This window comes from Orbicella franksi, chromosome 10 (assembly GCF_964199315.1).
Source record: "Orbicella franksi chromosome 10, jaOrbFran1.1, whole genome shotgun sequence".
Taxonomy (NCBI): domain Eukaryota; kingdom Metazoa; phylum Cnidaria; class Anthozoa; order Scleractinia; family Merulinidae; genus Orbicella; species Orbicella franksi.
The window spans coordinates 26,513,344-26,532,183 of record NC_138154.1 but is presented as its reverse complement, the minus strand read 5'-3'; the positions used below and the strand labels follow the sequence as shown (position 1 = coordinate 26,532,183).

Below are 18,840 nucleotides of genomic sequence, written 5' to 3'. Positions count from 1 at the left end.
TTAAGATTTGCTATGGTACGTCAATATCAACTATAAAAAAGTTAAGAATAGTTCAATTAATTTTAATAATAAATTGGAAAACTAAAAAGGTATGTAATTATTTTTTGAACTCAGGGTCGTCAAGACTAAAATTCTGTAAGTCGAGATATTGGCTATTCATTCACCCTACTTTATTCCTGCAGTACCAGCGAGGCAAGGCGGTCTTAATATTTCTTGCATCGCTGTCTTAGACTTTTTGCTCCATGAAGGCTGCCCTTCATTTTACCAAGGTACAAACGGCTGGGTCTTATATACAGCGTCATTTAGCGGCTGAAGACATACGAGATGTGATTGGTCACATAGAACAATTGAAAAAATTTTAGTTATGCTGATTGGCTGATAAATTTAGTTGTAGTATATAACTCCTCCTGTGACTCATTTACCATGCGCGGGTTGTGTTGCTGGCCACACGACCTTGTACAACAAAAACTTAGCAATATTCAGCGGAAAAGCAGTAGATTTCACGAGTGTGGAAGGACAATCACGGCTAGTTTGGCCTTTGTAAGCCATGACTGAGTACAAGCTAGTGGTCGTTGGAGGTAATATTGAGACTCTGTGTTGCTTTGCTGTTCTTCCATAGAGCGTTTGATCTTTAGGTGAATTTTTAAGACGATCGCCGTAAACATTTGGTCCAACCAGCCAAACTAACTGCAAGCTTAACTCTGTTTTTTCAGCCGGTGGCGTTGGCAAAAGTGCGTTGACCATTCAGCTAATTCAGAACCAGTAAGTACAGTAAATAGAGGAACCCGTCCGCATGGAATTCAGCATGTGCTTTCATTAGTATGAGGACATTCTGTGTCGATTGGCGCGGTCGCATTAATCGCGTTGTGTAATAGTCAAACCTCACAATGTCGCTAAACTTGATCTTACCAGTACCTAACGTAAAAGTACGATCTTGTCTGTCCCCTGCTTTTCATCTATCATAAAATTAGTTTATATATTTTTTTTCTCTTCCTTTCGAGCTTTCAGTACAGTACATTCAAGTGCAAGCTGATTCAATTCATATAAGAAGGCTTCCAGTTGTAAGCGTTCTTTTCCTGCTGAACTTGCGGTCGAGCATAAATAAGCCTGAATTTCATGTCAGTAGCAGTTTCAAACAAGCTGTCAGAACGCTGTTTCACAAGTCTGAATTTGCCACGACGAACACAAGCCATTTTCAGTGTATTTTATTTAAGCTTATGTGCTGCATAAGTCGGACTCGCTGAAACGAAAATCTTTGCTTGTGTTATTCGCGGTGCTGGGCCCGCTAGCTTGTAAATGAGTTTCTTGAAATATATTTTCGCGTAAATAAGTTCTAAGACGAGCCTTGCAGATGTTTATTGGCAAACTGCAACCATTTCTTGCGTTTTTACCCGTAAACTTTCAAGGAAAGGGAGTTGTTGTTGATGTTTGAGGGTGGGGAGACCTAAGGGGTGTGGACCACTTGCTGGGTGGGGTGGGGTAGTGTTATGGGGCTTGTAGTACATGTAGGCTAATACTGTGACTTGAATTTAACGCTATAAGTTAATTGAAAATTTATTTCAGTTTCTAGTTGTAAGAACCAAACATGAAAATGAAAAAAACAAACAAAAAAACAAACAAAATAAAAAAAAAAACAAAATGAATAAATAAATAAAACAGTTTGTGTACATACAATTTTTCAACTATTCTCTAGTGTTATTATTTTCCTTTTCTTTGTTTATGGAAGAGAACTAGGAAGGAACAGGAAGACAGTGATGTTATTTTCGTAAACATTTGTCTCTACATCTACTGCACAGGAAAACACACTGTCCATCGTTATTTCCATAACAGCCAAGTAAGGTTAAGTTATTGATTAATCAGTTTTATTGAACCAATTTTTGTTTTGTTTTGTGTTACAGTTTTGTGGATGAATATGACCCAACAATAGGCAAGTGCTTTATTGTTATGTTTTGTTTTGTTTTGTTTTTGCCTATACCTGGGTTGTTTGTGATGCTCTGCTGAGATTTGATTGTACAGTATTAAACTCTATTTATAATTTCCTACTCATCATGAAACTGAAGTTTTCAATTTTATAGTTTGGTTGGTTAAAAGTGACCCACAAGGAATACAAAAAGTGATTTTCTTATTTAGCTTTCCAAAAAAAAAATCCATCTTACACTGTACATAAGCTGAAGCTCATGACGGAGGAAGTATGGGAGTGGCAAATGTTCACCCATTCCCCCTCCCCCAAAAGAAAAAAATGCAATAGAGAAGTTGCTTGGTTACTATAGGACTTAAATTTTGAGGCAATACAACAGTAGCGGTAACTCAAACTGTGCTCCTCTCACTCAACACATCTACAGCAATGATTATTGAACAGTTCTGAACGAGCACTCATCTGAGGAACCTTGTTACAACCGAAAACATCAACCCACTGTGGCCCTTCCTAGATTACAACATATGTGCACAGAGAGAAAAGTCATTGCTGTTCAACAGTGTTTGAAAACAAAGGCTCAATTGCAAGTGACATGTACAATGTAATGTGTCAGCATTGTTTCAAGTTTTTTTTTTGCTTTATTTTTTCAGAGGATTCTTACAGAAAACAAGTTGTAATCGATGGAGAAACTTGTTTACTGGTAGGTCTTTCATTTGCATTAGCACCCTTTACATGTGCATGTTGTAATTACTATTTTGTAGGACACATACTGTAAACAGATACATAAACTAAGATGTCTTTTATGTCTGTTGATTTGTAGGATATTCTGGACACTGCAGGTCAAGAGGAATACAGGTTGTTAACACCCTACTGATCAGTTGTTATCATATATTATATAGACAATACAGTGTAACTACCCATACACATACAGTATCATAAGTGCTACAAGCCTCACACAAACAGACCTATGTACAGTATTAATCTTCTCATAACTGGCTCGCACATTTGAGCTTGTCAACGTCAAATGAACCTACGTATTTGCACGACAAACTGAATCCATTTGGGGGGAATCAAGATTCCTAAGTCATGCTTTCTTTTGCCACATATTCTCCTTTGAATTTTGAACAAGACCTTCAAGTGGAAGTTACTGTATTTTGGACCAATTCTAAGCACACATCATGAAACTCGGACTGGAGAATGGGTAGGGCTTTTTTCACGTCTGGTGATTTTACATGGAATTTTAAGTTTCTTTTTGGTTTTTGGAAATCTTGAACAATCATGTATCGTACTAAAACATTGATTAGTAGACAAATGATTAGAAAGAAGATCTTTATCTTGATTTACCAAAACAATCTCACAGATACAGGTAACTCTGCAGTACCCAGAAGCAAGAATTTCTGCACATAATATTTTGAAACGCGATGTTCAGTACATGGACATGTGAATGCGGACTGTAAATGCTTTTAACAATTTTCATGCTTTTATCATTTTAGTGCCATGAGAGATCAATATATGAGAACAGGAGAAGGTTTTCTCTGTGTTTTCGCTGTCAACAACAAGAGATCATTTGAGGAAATCCATGCATTTAGACAGCAGGTATGCTTATAAATTACAAGCACCTAAAATGTTGTGACGATACTGTTGTGGGAAGCAGGGATGGCACAGTGGTGAGAGCGTTCGCGTTCCACTAATGTGGCGGGGTTCGATTCCATCCTGGTGCCATATGTGTATACCAATCAATCAATCAATCAGTCGATCGATCGATCAATCAATCAATCAAATCTATCTTTCGATCGATCAATCAATCAAATCTATCTTTATTAATTTTGTACTCACTTTTGCAAAGAAAATTACAATGTGCAATAAAAATATGAGAAGTAAAAATTAGAATACTACAGGGCTCGAAATTAACTTTTTCGTTCGGGAGCCAGCTGGCGACTAACGGGAAAAATTTGGTCGCCAGATCGTAAATTTTGGTCGCCAACTTATTTTATATATAACTCACATGAGAACACTAACAAGATTTTGTACGTTACTTTGCATGCAAGAATATGGAACGCCAGAACTGTCTTATGATACTTTTTTTTATTATATTGGGTGGTTATGTCATTATATTGAGTAGTTATGTTATTATATTCGGTGATTAACTCATTATACTCGGTGCTTATTCCATTATACTCGGTGCTTATGTCTTTATATGCGGTGCTGTCTTCATTATATTCGGTGCTTATTCCATTATATTCGGTGCTTCCCTCGTTATATTCGGTGCTTTCTTCGTTATATTCGGTGCTTTTTTCCTTATATTCGGTGCTGTCTTTATTATATTCGGTGCTTATTCCATTATATTTGGTGCTTGCTTCATTATATTCGGTGCCTACTTCATTATATTCGGTGCTTACTTCATTATATTCGGTGCTTACTTCATTATATTCGGTGCTTACTTCATTATATTCGGTGCTTACTTCATTATATTCGGTGCTTACTTCATTATATTCGGTGCTTACTTCATTATATTTGGTGCTTACTTCATTATATTCGGTGCTTACTTCATTATATTCGGTGCTTACCTCATTATATTTGGTGCTTACTTCATTATATTCGGTGCTTACTTCATTATATTCGGTGCTTACTTCATTATATTCGGTGCTTTCTTCGATATGATCGTCACCAGTCTTCGCAAGGGGTCGTACAATTTGGAGGTAGTCTAGGGAAAGCCGGGAAAAACGGGTGTCACGAAAACTCAGACCCCAAAACAGACCCCGAAAACTCAGACCCCTCGAAATTAAAAACTCAATTGTTATCACCCGAATTGCTCTATGGCCACAATGGGGCGAGATGTTTATCTTCTCCGGTTTATGTTGTGTAGCCGATATTTACGTAATACCGGACTACGCAAAAGTAATTGATCGTGTAAATTGAAGATAAGCATACGGTAAAATAAAATAACATGATAAAAGAACATAATAAAAGAAAACAAATGGAAACAATTAATATGTTTCTTCGCGGATGTTCAGACCATTAGGATCAATTGTTCTGCCTTTTTGAATTAAAAAAGCTTCCCTGGCCGTACGGATAGAGTCTCGGCTAGAAACGATTTTTTCGATGGGGATTAATTGCATGTCGTTAGCAGTGTGGTTAGGAGAGGACAGGAAATGTTCGGCGGCTGTAGTAGGTTTAGATTTGTTGTTAGGGTTATCTATGGTACGGCGGTGTTCATTAAATCGGTCTTTTAATTGTCGTTTCGTCTCTCCTATGTATTGTAAATTACGGCGGTTACATTGAATCATGTAGATGAGGTTTTTAGTGTCACAGGTCAGGTTGGATTTTATGGCGCGCGTTTCCCCGGTAGAAGTATGTAGTAAGTCCGTGAGAAATGTAGGGACAAGTAGCACAGTTTTTGCCACAACGGAAAGAACCAGAAGTTGTGTCGGTTTTTGCTTTTGTATTCTTCATTTCAATTTTCGTTCACTCACATTTCGAGACCAGACATGGCGGTTCAATCGGTTCGACCTTCACGTACTTTTTACGTGTTGACTTTTTACGTGCCGACAGTCACGCAACGCACATAAAGTCAAAAAGCAGATTGCGATCAAACGAGTATGTTTCAGAGAACAACACATTTTTTTGCTGCATACGATTGCATAAAAAAGGTCTGTTTTGAAAAGCAGTGTCGGCTGCTGTTCTAAACCTTGTTAGTTCTTCACTGTTTGACCGACGCGACAGCGATAAACGTGAGAAGTTAAATATTTGTGTTTCACCGTTCGATCGACGCGACAACATAAACCGGAGAAGATAAACATCTCGCCCCATTGTGGCCATGGAGCAATTCGGGTGATAACAATTGAGTTTTTAATTTCGAGGGGTCTGAGTTTTCGGGGTCTGTTTCGGGGTCTGAGTTTTCGTGACACCCGTTTTTCCCGGCTTTCCCTAGACTACCTCCAAATTGTACGACCCCTTGCGAAGACTGGTGACGATCATATCGAAGAAAGCACCGAATATAATGAAATAAGCACCGAATATAATGAAGTAAGCACCAAATATAATGAAGTAAGCACCGAATATAATGAGGTAAGCACCGAATATAATGAAGTAAGCACCGAATATAATGAAGTAAGCACCGAATATAATGAAGTAAGCACCGAATATAATGAAGTAAGCACCGAATATAATGAAGTAAGCACCAAATATAATGAAGTAAGCACCGAATATAATGAAGTAAGCACCGAATATAATGAAGTAGGCACCGAATATAATGAAGTAAGCACCGAATATAATGGAATAAGCACCGAATATAATAAAGACAGCACCGAATATAAGGAAAAAAGCACCGAATATAACGAAGAAAGCACCGAATATAACGAGGGAAGCACCGAATATAATGGAATAAGCACCGAATATAATGAAGACAGCACCGCATATAAAGACATAAGCACCGAGTATAATGAGTTAATCACCGAATATAATAACATAACTACTCAATATAATGACATAACCACCCAATGTAATAAAAAAAAGTATCATAAGACAGTTCTGGCGTTCCATACAAGAAAGTCACAAATGAAGAGCTAAAACTTTTAAAAACAGCACGAGTAAGACTTATAAACTGTTATAAAGCTACCATTGTTCTCAGACGATGTCTCTGGTTCACAGGTGATGGTTTTCTTCTAAGTTATTTTAAATGGAGCGAAGCACAAAAACTTTTACGTCCGTGGTTTTCGTAATGACACAAACACGGGTCCTTTCGTATTTCTTCAAAACGCAGTTCTTTATTTTCATCGCCTTTCGCCGCTGATAAACAACACTGTGCTTGGTCAAGGCTCCTACACAACTGATCACATCTGCCGCCATTGTTCTCGCATCGACTGAAAAGCGCGCTGTGTTGTAGTGTGCCTGCGATCCCAGTTTTTGAAGAGGCCGCTGAAACAATATGGCGCTTGGTAAACGCAGTTTTGACGTGTCGAAGTAATTTTTACAATTACAAGTAATTTTTACGATTTTCCTGTAATATTCAGACATTATTTTAGTGGGGATGGAAAGGTGAATTGTCTACTAGCTACCAGATCCGAATAATTTCCCTATCTAAAGATTTAAAAACAAAAGTTGTGTTGTGGTCATCTTTACTTATCGTACAAATCGCGAGTCGCCAGCTGGCGACCAGTTCTGAAAATTTAGTCGCCAGTGCTCAATTTTTGGTCGCATTGGCGACCAGTGAGTCGCAATTTCGAGCCCTGTACTAGCTGCCTGGAATAACCACGGGCTAGCGGAGCAGGTCTCTATGTGGGTTAAGTTTGTTGTTGGTTCTTGCCTTGCTCTGAGGAGTTTTCTCAAGGTTCTTGGGTTTTCCTCCCTCCACAAAAACCAACACTTAAACTTCCAGTTTGACCAGGATGAAGGACACACATGAAACCAGCTACGGTTGATGTGGCTTCCTCTCTAAATATTGTAATTTCTTTTAAAATTTGGCAAGATGTTTTTGGTGTGCTTCTGGTACAGATCTCTTCTGTTCTGGTAGTTTATCTTTTAACACATGTGGTGGAATTGACCTCTTTGAAACTCAGAGGTCAGGAACACAGTCAAAAGTTTGAAAGTCGACATTCATTGCATTCCTCCCTTTTATCTCATGTCTATCTCTTATTATCTTCTTCTGCTTATCAGATTAAACGAGTGAAGGATGCTGACGAAGTTCCTATGGTTTGTAAGTACTGATAACAGTTTCTTGTTTCACAGTGTTCATAGTACTTTCTGCAATCTCATTCACGTTTTTGTAACTAAACCTAGACACGAAAAAAATAAACTCATCATCATTAGACGAGATGGGTAAATGGACCTTTTAAATATGGTGGAATCACACTCGATTTGGGCAAATAATGAAGGTACATACATGTACACGTACACCTGGCAATCCTGCAAGCAGAAACCACCATGCACGGTCATATAGGATCTGTTTTAGCAGGTTGTTCATATTTCCACAAACTACTATATTTTGTTCCGTTGAAACTGCAGACCGTTTTCTTTTTCTCTTAAAATCCGAAACCCTACCAGCAGGATGATTATCATCTTAACTGATCTCTTTTAACCACACTCATTTAAGAGGGAATCCACCATAAGTTTGAGTAACTACAATTAGTGGACAAAAACTTAGTGTATAACATAGTCTATAACCATGTACAAGTGAACTACATGTATTTTCTTGATGGTGTCTTGTAGTGGTCGGAAATAAATGTGATCTCCAGAGGACAGTCATGCCAATGGAAGCTTGTGATTTAGCGACGAGTTATGGAATCCCGTTCATAGAGACATCAGCCAAAACAAGACAAGGAGTTGAGGATGCATTTTACACCCTTGTCAGAGAAATCAGGCGAGATGTAAGTGACTTTTGTCAGAAATTTCAACATAAGGCACTGGGCCCCCTTCCTCGACCAGTACATTTAACTTAGTTTACAGACTCGAAGCCATATTTTGAGATCTAAATCTAAGGAATTATAGTGTGGGTTTTGGCTCAAAATTCAGTCCATTCTGTGTTGTTTTCTGATATTGTTTGAAATTTAAAGTGAAGAAAGAATGGCATACTGTAAGTTACATTATGGTCAGGGCGCAAAGAAAACAAATTTTCAGACTTGCCCTTTGGGAAAGTTCTACATGTAACTACAAATATGATATACTACCTCGAAGGTCTTTCTCACTAGCTGGGCTTGAAAAAAGGAGTGTCTGGTTGTCTGAGACAAGTAGATTGTCTGACCAGGCAAGTACATGTAACATTTCATTCTAACCTGCCCGATGGGTAAGGGGCCGGGCAAGGGGCCAGGCAAGTCTTCTGCCAACAAAATAGTAAAAAAAGTAAACTAAGACTTCTGTATTTTGAATTTTCTCAAAAATTTTTCCCACCAAATTTCACTTGCAAGTGACAGACAGAATCCATTTATTGACTTGAAAAGTCCACTAGCCCTGGGGTATCAGACAGGACTTCTTTGCAAACTTTATGGTGTGCTGTTGTACAGTAATAAAGGGCACTGGTCTGATTTATAGGTAGGCTCTTAGTGGCAGATCCAGACCTACTGCAATTTTTTTTTACCCAAAATAAGGGGGGGGGGGGGGGGGGGCTAGATCAGCCACTGAGTCTGAAGTGTGTACAAATGCATGTATATGAGAAGGCCAGTTTTAAAAAAGGTTGGTCGTGTTTGTTGACAGGTAGGTCTTTGTACAGTGATAGAAAATTGTAGAGATCATCATATACACATATATATATATTTTTATAATGACTAATTTTTGTTTCTTTTTCTCATCATACAGAAGGGAAAGAAGCCAATTCCAAAAGTGAAAAAGAAGAAAAGGTGTATCATCTTATGATGTAGACATTGCAACAAGATGAATTCCTTTTAAATAGTTTCTGTTATAAAGTTATACATTCATGCATGTAGACCTTGGCATGCTGTACAGTACATGAATGTGAAAAACTAGCATGGGATGACAATGTGCAAGTAGTTTAATTGTTGTTCTTAGCTGAAAGCAGAGAGATAGATGTATCTTTTCGTTGCTTGAATGTGATTTCGTGTGCATGTGGAATTACGATCATGTACTAAGTTGATATTTCATAACAATGAAATGTGTAATTTCACAAAGCAAAAACCGTATCTCCATAGCAAAGAACTCAGCACGGGTTAGATAAGTTATATGATATTAATTACTTTTATTATTAGATTTTTAAGACCATTTATTTTTGAGGCCAAAAATGCATGTCACAAATACCAATGTGCCTACTAATAAACCTTCAGAGTAGTGGAATCACACAATGGTACATGTAGTGTATCTGTCTTGATCTAGTGTAGTGCACATGCCAAAAAGGTGTCTGTTGGCCATGTCAAGACATGTTTTCCAGAAAGTGATTCATCTTTTTTTGTTCATGTGAACTATTCCCTTGTAAAAGGTGTAGGATTTTAGGACATTTATCATTGACACATGTCAGGCAGTCTTTTTATGCCTAGTAATTAGTAGTTGTATCAAAAGTGATAGGTTTGTATACCGTAACAATTAAATTATCATTCATTTAAGGACACATTTCAGAAAGTATTCACTTTGAAGACAATTAAATGTAAAAGTTCTAGTGTGACTTGACTATTTTTGGAAATTTTTTCTTATGTGCAAAGTTTGTGACTGCAAATTGCCTAGATGCCCTCTTAATTCTCATGCTGTTGACTTCAGTCAGTGGTAGAATTGCCAGTTTAGGGTACAAAGAAAAACAAGTTTTGGACCTCCTTTTTGGACAAGCTCTTCTGTAGTTATAATGTGCCAGCCTGCCAATCATTCTCACTTGTCCATCAAGAGAATGATGGACAGAATCCACAAACCCAAATGAAAAAAAAAAAGCACTTTAGCCCTGGGCAATCAGACAGGACCCTCTTCATGCTGAGTTTATTTATTGATATTTTTAGAACCATAACAATGCAGGTTAAATTGCTAAAAATGGAAGCAAAAAGATGTGTCACTTTTAAGGACTGTAGTCTTGGGGTGCTAGTTATTCTGTTGTTCTTGGTGGGGATTTGAAAAAAGAAGTAAATGTGTGAAAGTAGGTGCAGTAATGAGAACGAGTTTCTGCGGGTCAGAAACTTTCTCTCGCACCAGTGAGTACAATTGATGACTTCTCAGTAATTGATAGTAATATTTAGCTCTTCCTTTAGTCAAGAAAAAGTATTAGTTCATGTGATATGAAAATAGCTTAATTTACTTATTCTCTCCTACCGTCCTTCAACTTAACGGTTCTTGGTTTTTGCTCAATTAAAATTGTCTCGTTATGACATAGCTGGATTTTGGCTCTAATTAACTCTTAACTAGCTAATGTGACTTTGTGGTCATTGATGATTTACCAGCAGCTTTGCATTTTGTTTCCTGCGAAGAAAATAGCACGCATGTATTGAAGAACATAGGTAATATTTGAGTGAATAAAAGCTTGCGAAACCCATGTCGGGATTTGTTGTGTTTACCCTCGGTTGGTTGAGGAGGTCTTGGTCTTCACATGACGTCATCGCCATCCTATTGGACGACCCTGACGTGCTTTTGTATGTGTTATCTAACATGGTCGCCAGGCCTTCATCATTTAAATCTCCCGGGATTAGTTGCAAACCATCAATATACTTTTAGAAACTATAGTAGCTGGTAATAGTTTATCTAATAAGGGAGTTAAAAGTGAATTCATTTAAAATGTTCATACAATCGTTTTTGTCATAATTTCAAAGTCTTCTAATTGTCGTCAATGAAAAATTCAGACAACCATATACTGAAGATACTTCACCCTAAAGTGCAATAAATCATGCTCACAAGCTCGTCATTTATCATCAAATCTGTCTCTGAAAGCGTTTGGTTCCTGGACTGTATAGACTCAAGTTTAACATTTTACCAGATTTCCTGCTGTTTTTTCCAAAAAGTTTCCAAGGTTTCATCGATCTGGGTTCGATCCCTGGCCTAGACGTTATGTTGTGTTCTTGGGCAAGAAACTCTACTCTCATAGTGCCTCGCTCCACACAGGTGTATAAATGGGTACCAGCGAATTTAATGCTCGAAAGGGGAGGGGGGGGGGGGGAGGAAGGGTAGGGAGGGAGTAACCCTTCGATGGACTGGTATCTCATCCAGGGGGGAGTAGAAATACTCCTAGTTGTTTCATGCTAAAGAAACTAGAGATAAGTCCAGGGAGTCAACAGTAAGAAGCGGGCGGGATTGGAAGTCACTGACTTCCTTCTCCCAGCTGCCACGCCTAGCCAGTAGGAATATGGAGTAGGCTAGCCTGAATTTCAGCCGCCTCCTCCGCTCGCTGAGTCACTCGAGTGACTCGGCGAGTGGAGGAGGCGGCTGAAATTCAGGCTAGGAGTAGGCAGGAAATAGTAATTTCCCCGAGGATAACGTACTGAAGGTGAAACAGCCAGAGGGAAAAATATATGTGCACGCCTTCCCCTCGCAGAATCTGGACAAAGTTCTGTGCTCAGTTGATATGATGCGAAGGAAAAGAATAGGATAAGCCAGTTTACACGAAACCTCTTTGGCCATGGGTGCTGTATGTGTGACCCACCCTACGTTTTCTTCTGGCCGCTCTAGAACTGGGGCCAAATTATTCGAACTCGTTCCCAGGAAAGCGCGGACGTACATGTGCGGCCTGGATCATGGCGGACACAAGGTCCAGAAAAACCCTCGCAGAATGGGAGGCTCTATTTCAGAAATCTCTGGGGAAATTATCCGGCAAATGTTACAGATCGTTTCTTCTTGATCTTGCAGCTATTTATGTCGGCCTCAAGCCGTCATTACTGTTTGATTATGCCGTCGTCGATTTAACCAATGCCAGTATTTTGATGGCAGCTTTATCAGCGTCAGAATGTTTAGTTCCCTATTCCTTGAACGTTCTCAAAATCAGTGAAGACATATTCTTCGCAGATTTGGCAAATATGGTGAGTCATCTGAAAAAAACGGTTGAACATGAAGAGTTCACTTTAGTTGACGTCTCTGGAAAATTGCAAGAACCGTGCGTCTTGCGAAGGGAGGCCTCGATGGCTGTGAAGAAGCAGTTTGCCAGAATCGTTGAATTGTTAGACCAGAAATTGAAACATGTATCTACGGACATGACGCAAAGAGATGGAGCACTTGGAACATCTGAGGTTTTAAATCTAAATGATATCAGTGGCAACGACGAAAACTGGTGCATGCCTTGTGTATTTGGTTTTCTTCTTGGCTATCCGGTAATTTACTGGTGTGACCAAGCCAGTGATTGTAACTGCCTGAACTTAGTGCCTCTTAACCGTTATACTGTGACTGTTAAAGAGTCTTCGTTGATATTTCGCTACAAAATGTTGCTTAGTAGCAGTAGTCTTTTGGGGGGTGAAAAAGCGGAAAGCTGTGATGGTCATCTAGTGTTTTCCTTCACTGCCCCAGTGGAACTTGAACCTTATTATGAGTCAAAAGTCAGTGGCTGGATAAAAAGAATATGTGGTATGGGTAAGGCACTTGGAATGAGTGAGCATCTGACAGTTAAGAAGGAGCAAGTGTCATTTGCACAGGTGACTTTGTAGCAATCTATTTGGAACTTGACCTCTGAAAAAGCCTCTTTCTTGGATTGTGTAAAGGTAATAACAGTATGGCTGCGTGCATCCTAGGTAAATTTTCTTTTTATTTACAGTGGGCTTAAATAAATATGTTAATGCATGTTTTATATAGCCACATCAGTGGTAGCCTTCTACATGTGCATTGACGCTCTGTAGGCCTGTCATGCATTCTAACTACCCCAGGAACCTTCGTGTGGGAGGAAGATATTATGACAAGTCACAAGAACAACTGTGAAGAAGGTACATGTAACAGATACAGTGGAACCCTGCCTTACGATCACCCCGTTAATACGACCACCTCGTTATTACGGCCACTTTATTCTGGCCCAAAAAAAGCTCAGTCAGTCATTTTCTTATTTAAAGAACCCCTTTAATATGACCACCCCATTAATACGACCGATTTTGCATGGCCCGAAGGTGGTTGTATTAACAGGGTTGCATTGTATATATACATCACGCAGACTGAAACATCAGTGAAACATCATGACAAGTGTAAATGTGCGATTTGTTTCTCACTGGTATGGTGTCATCTACACTGTATGCTAAGTGTCATTTCTTAATAAAAGCTTATTTTTATAGAAGAACAATACTTAGGACAGATTTGTCAGATATTAACTTGGGGACGTCTTGTATCTGGGCCCTGGTTGGAGAAGGATTAGTCTCTGCATCAGACAGAGAACAGTATTTGATTCAAAAAAGCTTAAGTCTTATTTGGAGAAACCAACTGCTTGCAAGGTAGTTGTATTTATAACTGCAATGATCATTCATGTATTGACATCTTTCTCTGTAGTTGAAATCCAAGATCTCCCATATATTCACTTCCATATATTCACTTAAATTAATTTCTCATTAATACTTTCCCAGAGAGTATGATCTTATAGAAAGATCCTACAATCTATGATCAGTGGCTTCCAAAAATTGTTTGAAATCTATTCATAGACAACAGCAATTTTAAGAAAGATGCCTGATTGGTTAAAGATTGTCACACACTACAGGTCACGGCAGCATCTCTTTTTCCGCGTGTTGCTTCAGTTTACTGTGAGCTTACTATGTAACAATGTACAAAAAAACTGGATGTTGTGATAAATGTAACAGATACTTTGAGTTACGAAACTAATAATATATTTCAGAAAATTTTAAAGTTGCAGTGGGAGTTGATCTCTTAGATCACCTTCGTTACTTGTACACCATTTTATTGGTTTATACACCGTGTTGAGAGAAAATTGTTCGATCCCTCAGTCTAGTAAAAATTGATTGAAGTGTTACTGCAGCTAGTGGAATAAATTATATTTCATCATCAACCATGGTCATAATGTAGTGGTTAGAACTCCTACACTCTGTCTGTAAAACCAATATTTATGAATTTTTAAATTCATCAGGGTTTGTTGCAATACCTGTAGAATTGTTTTAACATGATAGTTTTTATGGACAGTTTAATTTAAGGAACTAAGGGACTGTTAGGAAGACTCAAGAGATGAAAAAGCAACTCAGAAAACTTGTACCGTTATATATTTTCTCTGTAATCAATATTAATGTCTTGTGTTCGTAGAAATGTGTTGCTATACCGGTGGACGCGTTAGCACTTACAAGTAAGCATAACGATTAATTAGGGAAGACAGACATCGACAAAGTTAATTCCATCCCGTATATATATCTTTTTAGGACCACCCAACGGTTTTTTCTCAAATGCGCTGCTTTAGAATATGTGGAGAGCTTTTAAAGCTCTGTAGATGAATTTTAGACTACGCTATGAATATTTTATCTGTTCAGTCATTTTAGCGGAAATTGAGTCTTCTCGAATTTATTGGGGCGTTTTTGTCCATTTCAAGTCTTTTCAGACGCAATTTTGTTTAATACATAGATCGTCCTCATCTTCCTCATCTTATAAACTGGCGTTTTATTACATCTGCCTACCGCCATTGCACGTGAACGTATTTATATATAAATTACAATTTCTTGTACTTCTTCTTAAATTCTCCTGCTATGTGCAGCCATCAAAATGTTTTATTCTTTTTATCTCTTCCCAGCTTGCTGTAGTTCAGTTAGCCCACGTGGAATTGATACCTTCCATTAGCGAGGAGTTCGGTTTTAAATTATTAAGGTTAAACACGATAACGCTTTACCAGGAATAATTCAGCTAATTAAGTGGACTAAGTGGACCGAAATAATTCATGAATTTTCAAGCGGATTTCCTAGTAATAAACTCACTTAGCTAAAAAAAAGAGCTTCTGCTTAAATATTCAGCAATTATATGCAGCCGTCAAAATGTTTTACTCTTTTTATCTTTTCCCAGCTTGCTGTAGTTCAGTTAGCCCACGTGGAATTGATACCTTCCATTAGCGAGGAGTTCGGTTTTAAATTATTAATGTTAAACACGATAACGCTTTACCAGGAATAATTCAGCTAATTAAGTGGACTAAGTGGACCGAAATAATTCATGAATTTTCAAGTGGATTTCCTAGTAATAAACTCACTTAGCTAAAAAAAAGAGCTTCTGCTTAAATATTCAGCAATTATATGCAGCCATCAAAATGTTTTACTCTTTTTATCTTTTCCCAGCTTGCTGTAGTTCAGTTAGCTCACGTGGAATTGATACCTTCCATTAGCGAGGAGTTCGGTTTTAAATTATTAAGCTTAAACATGATAACGCTTCACCAGGAATAATTCAGCTTATTGAGTGGAAATAATTCATAAATTTTCATATGGTTTTCCCAGTAATAAACTCACTTAGCTAAAGAAAAGAGCTCTCTAAAAACAGAGATCTATTGAATATTCCACTAATCAGAGAATCATGAAACTGTTTTCAGTTTTTTTTCTTCAAACATCTTCGTTTCCTTTATTATTTTTGCAGGTGTGAAAATATAGGTTTCACGGCCAAATCATTTATTCATTGACTGCTTATAAACGCAATGACAGGTTCTCATGAACCCGGCATGTTCATAAGAAAACGTTGTAAAATTCAGACTCTCGAAAGATGCAATTGTGAAAATGTAGGAAGGACGTGCATTTTAATTCAGTATAACATTCGCAATATTACAAATTTTAAACAAATTAAAGTACTAAATTTCCAGGAATTAATATGCTTGAATGGAGTACTACGTGATATGTGACTGCAGTAAGGAAAACCAACCAATCAATCAATCAATCAATCAATCAATCAATCAATCAATCAATCAATCAATCAATCAATCAATCAATCAATCAGTCAACATAACTGAAACATAGCGAATTTAAAGGAGAGTTGTCCCACTTCAAACGACACATTGCTCTCGTTGGAGGCCGCACCATGATACTCTTGCCATTACTGTTGTTTCTGTCCTCCCAGTTAATGATGATGTACACTATGGAAAACAGTGCCCTTTATCGAAATCCAGAAGGCGACTTTTCCATTGGCGATTTTAAGCGTGATCCTTTCCGTTACCTATGGGCAGAGAAAATAACATCGCCCATGGTGGAAGATCAGTTTGATTGCACTTTCCTTTGTGTTGCTGAAGCAAAGTGTTATTCTTTCAACATGGCGGCGTATCCTGACTCGAAAGGTCTTTATCTCTGTGAGTTGTTGGCCACTGACAAGTACAGAGAAACTAAGAACTTTCACGCTAATGCTACCTTCCATCATTACAGCCCATGGGTAAGAGACAAATGTATTTATTTTCCACTCTCTTTAGTTAGACTAAAACGTTTTACACTAATGTTACCTTCCATCATAACAGCCCATGGGTACGATTTTTGTATCAGGCCTACAATTCGTCTGCTTTCTTATCAATACAGGTCCTGAAAAGTTATATCATGACTAATGTTCTCTTTGTTTAATATTTTCAGTCGCCATGTGAAAGCGATCCTTGCAAGAACGGTGCTGACTGTGTCCCTGAATATGAGTTGAATTCCTATCGCTGTCACTGTAAGCTGGGATTCTGTGGAACAGACTCTGAACACGGAGGTATAAGTTAACAAATGTTTTTTTTTATTATTATTATTATTTTATTATTATTATTATTATTATTATTATTATTATTATTATTATTATATATCAACAGGAAAAGACTGAATCTATAAAGCCTTAGGAAGGCTACTTGCAGTTTCAAGACCGTTCTTGGGTGTGTGTGTTGGGTGGGGGGTGGGTGGTGGGGGAGGGGGGGGTGATTTTAAGATAAAAAAGCATGAAAGCTTAAAAAGCCTTCCATTAGAAAACAACATTTCGGTGGCGGGTGGGGGGGGGGGAGGTGGAAATCTTTTGGGTTACAGCTCAAAAGGATGGAGCAACCTTAAACTATTTGTTTTCCCTTTCATAATCTTATGAGAGGTTAAAATGGCGCTTGTTAGGGAGAAGTCTTAAAAGAGAGGGAACTTAGTAAAGTAGAAGGGCACACGAAGACGTTGGAGTAAGAGTCCGATGAAAGAAGGTTTCCGAGACTTGAACTGCAAGAAAGCGCAAAACGGTGGAAAATATTATTTCCCCAGAGTCGGCACAGTAAGCGGGACTTCTGAGCCAGCCAGTGAACACCAAAGCTAACTTGGACATTTCAACATTTCTTTGTAGAAAATAAAAGCTGTAGCGAGATTAAGTTGCGCGATCCCAACGCTCCAAACGGATCATACGTCATCGATCCTGATGGAGAAGGTGGCGTGATAGCTTTCACTGTTGACTGTGACATGACAGACAAGAACAACGTTGGCGTGACGGTCATCAGTCACGACAGCGAAGACAGAACGCTGGTGCAAGGATGTGACCCTAGAGGTTGTTACAAGCGTGACATTCACTACAGTGGATCAAATCTCCTTCAGCTGGGAAAACTAACGGCTATATCCGCCCACTGTGAGCAGTTTATCAAGTACGAATGTCGTAACTCAATGCTCCTGCTGAACAGTAACATGCTTGGCTGGTGGGTGTCACGTGATGGAGACAAGATGACTTACTGGGGAGGAGCGAACTCCATTCCTTTATACAAATGCGCATGTGGAGTAACTGGCACTTGTGCACGTTCCGGATATGGATGCAACTGTGACAAGAATGACAATGTGTGGCGCGAGGACAGCGGTTTGTTGACAAACAAATCTCACCTTCCTGTCATGCAGCTGAGGTTTGGAGATATCAGCCCCCCTGACGAGCTTGGGTATCACACCCTGGGAAAACTGAGGTGCTATGGAATATCCAACAAATAAACACATGCTTGACCTGTCAATGTATTAAGCATCTTAATGATAACAACCTGGACGAGGACTTAAATTTTCTTTGGCACTTTTTTTTTTTCTCTGCGATCGGTAAACACTTTTCGACAGCCCATGGGGATACAAGCCTCATCAAAGAAAGCCAGTTCCGCATTCTAAAAAAGTGCCAAGGAAAATTTGATTGTCTTGTCAACGAGATACTTTTCATCAAGGAGCACAATTCTAGTCTCAACACGCAGACTGATTCCATCTGCTATTGTCTTTTTAGTACTTAAAAATTTTTTATCATTCACTTGACGTTAGCCGAACGTCGAAACGTCGTCAACAAACTTTTAATATGCTGTTACGAAATGTTTTATCGCAAGTTTTTATCGTTAAATCATTAATTAAGTTTAGTTTGTTTTAAAGTCAGCATTGGCGGCGTGTTTTAAATATAATTTATTCTCAAAGTTAAACACAGAAAATGAAGTTAAAGACGACCAGAAAGGCTTCAATAAATAAAATTACATGATTGTGCATTTTGTATTAAGACGAAACAAGTGCGTAGACAGTACGAGGACTGTACAGCACCGCAAATGATCCCCAGACCGGAAATGATCCCCGACCGCAAATAATCCCCAGACCGCAAATGATCCGCAGATTGGACCGCAAATGATCCCGAACCGCAAATGATCC

The 18,840-nt window shown here is 38.5% G+C and overlaps 3 protein-coding genes across 3 annotated transcripts; all 3 read left to right on the top strand.

Annotated features, from left to right (window-relative positions):
- The first annotated feature begins 407 nt into the window (after window positions 1-407).
- LOC145499412 (GTPase HRas-like) lies at window positions 408-10,022 on the top strand. Its single transcript, XM_081478924.1, has 9 exons — window positions 408-578; window positions 714-762; window positions 1,899-1,927; window positions 2,566-2,615; window positions 2,736-2,770; window positions 3,409-3,511; window positions 7,571-7,610; window positions 8,123-8,280; window positions 9,206-10,022. The coding sequence occupies exons 1-9, from the start codon at window positions 548-550 to the stop codon at window positions 9,260-9,262; spliced, it is 552 nt and encodes a 183-aa protein (XP_081335050.1). The 5' UTR covers window positions 408-547; the 3' UTR covers window positions 9,263-10,022.
- Window positions 10,023-12,062: 2,040 nt separating this feature from the next.
- On the top strand, window positions 12,063-14,009 carry LOC145499987 (UPF0739 protein C1orf74 homolog). Its single transcript, XM_081479503.1, has one exon. The coding sequence runs from the start codon at window positions 12,064-12,066 to the stop codon at window positions 12,961-12,963; it is 900 nt and encodes a 299-aa protein (XP_081335629.1). The 5' UTR covers window position 12,063; the 3' UTR covers window positions 12,964-14,009.
- Window positions 14,010-15,431: 1,422 nt separating this feature from the next.
- Window positions 15,432-18,160, top strand: LOC145499543 (contactin-associated protein-like 4). Its single transcript, XM_081479064.1, has 3 exons — window positions 15,432-16,627; window positions 16,819-16,936; window positions 17,537-18,160. Exons 1-3 carry the CDS (start codon window positions 16,283-16,285, stop codon window positions 18,157-18,159), a joined length of 1,086 nt encoding a protein of 361 aa, XP_081335190.1. The 5' UTR covers window positions 15,432-16,282; the 3' UTR covers window position 18,160.
- The last annotated feature ends 680 nt before the right edge of the window (window positions 18,161-18,840 follow it).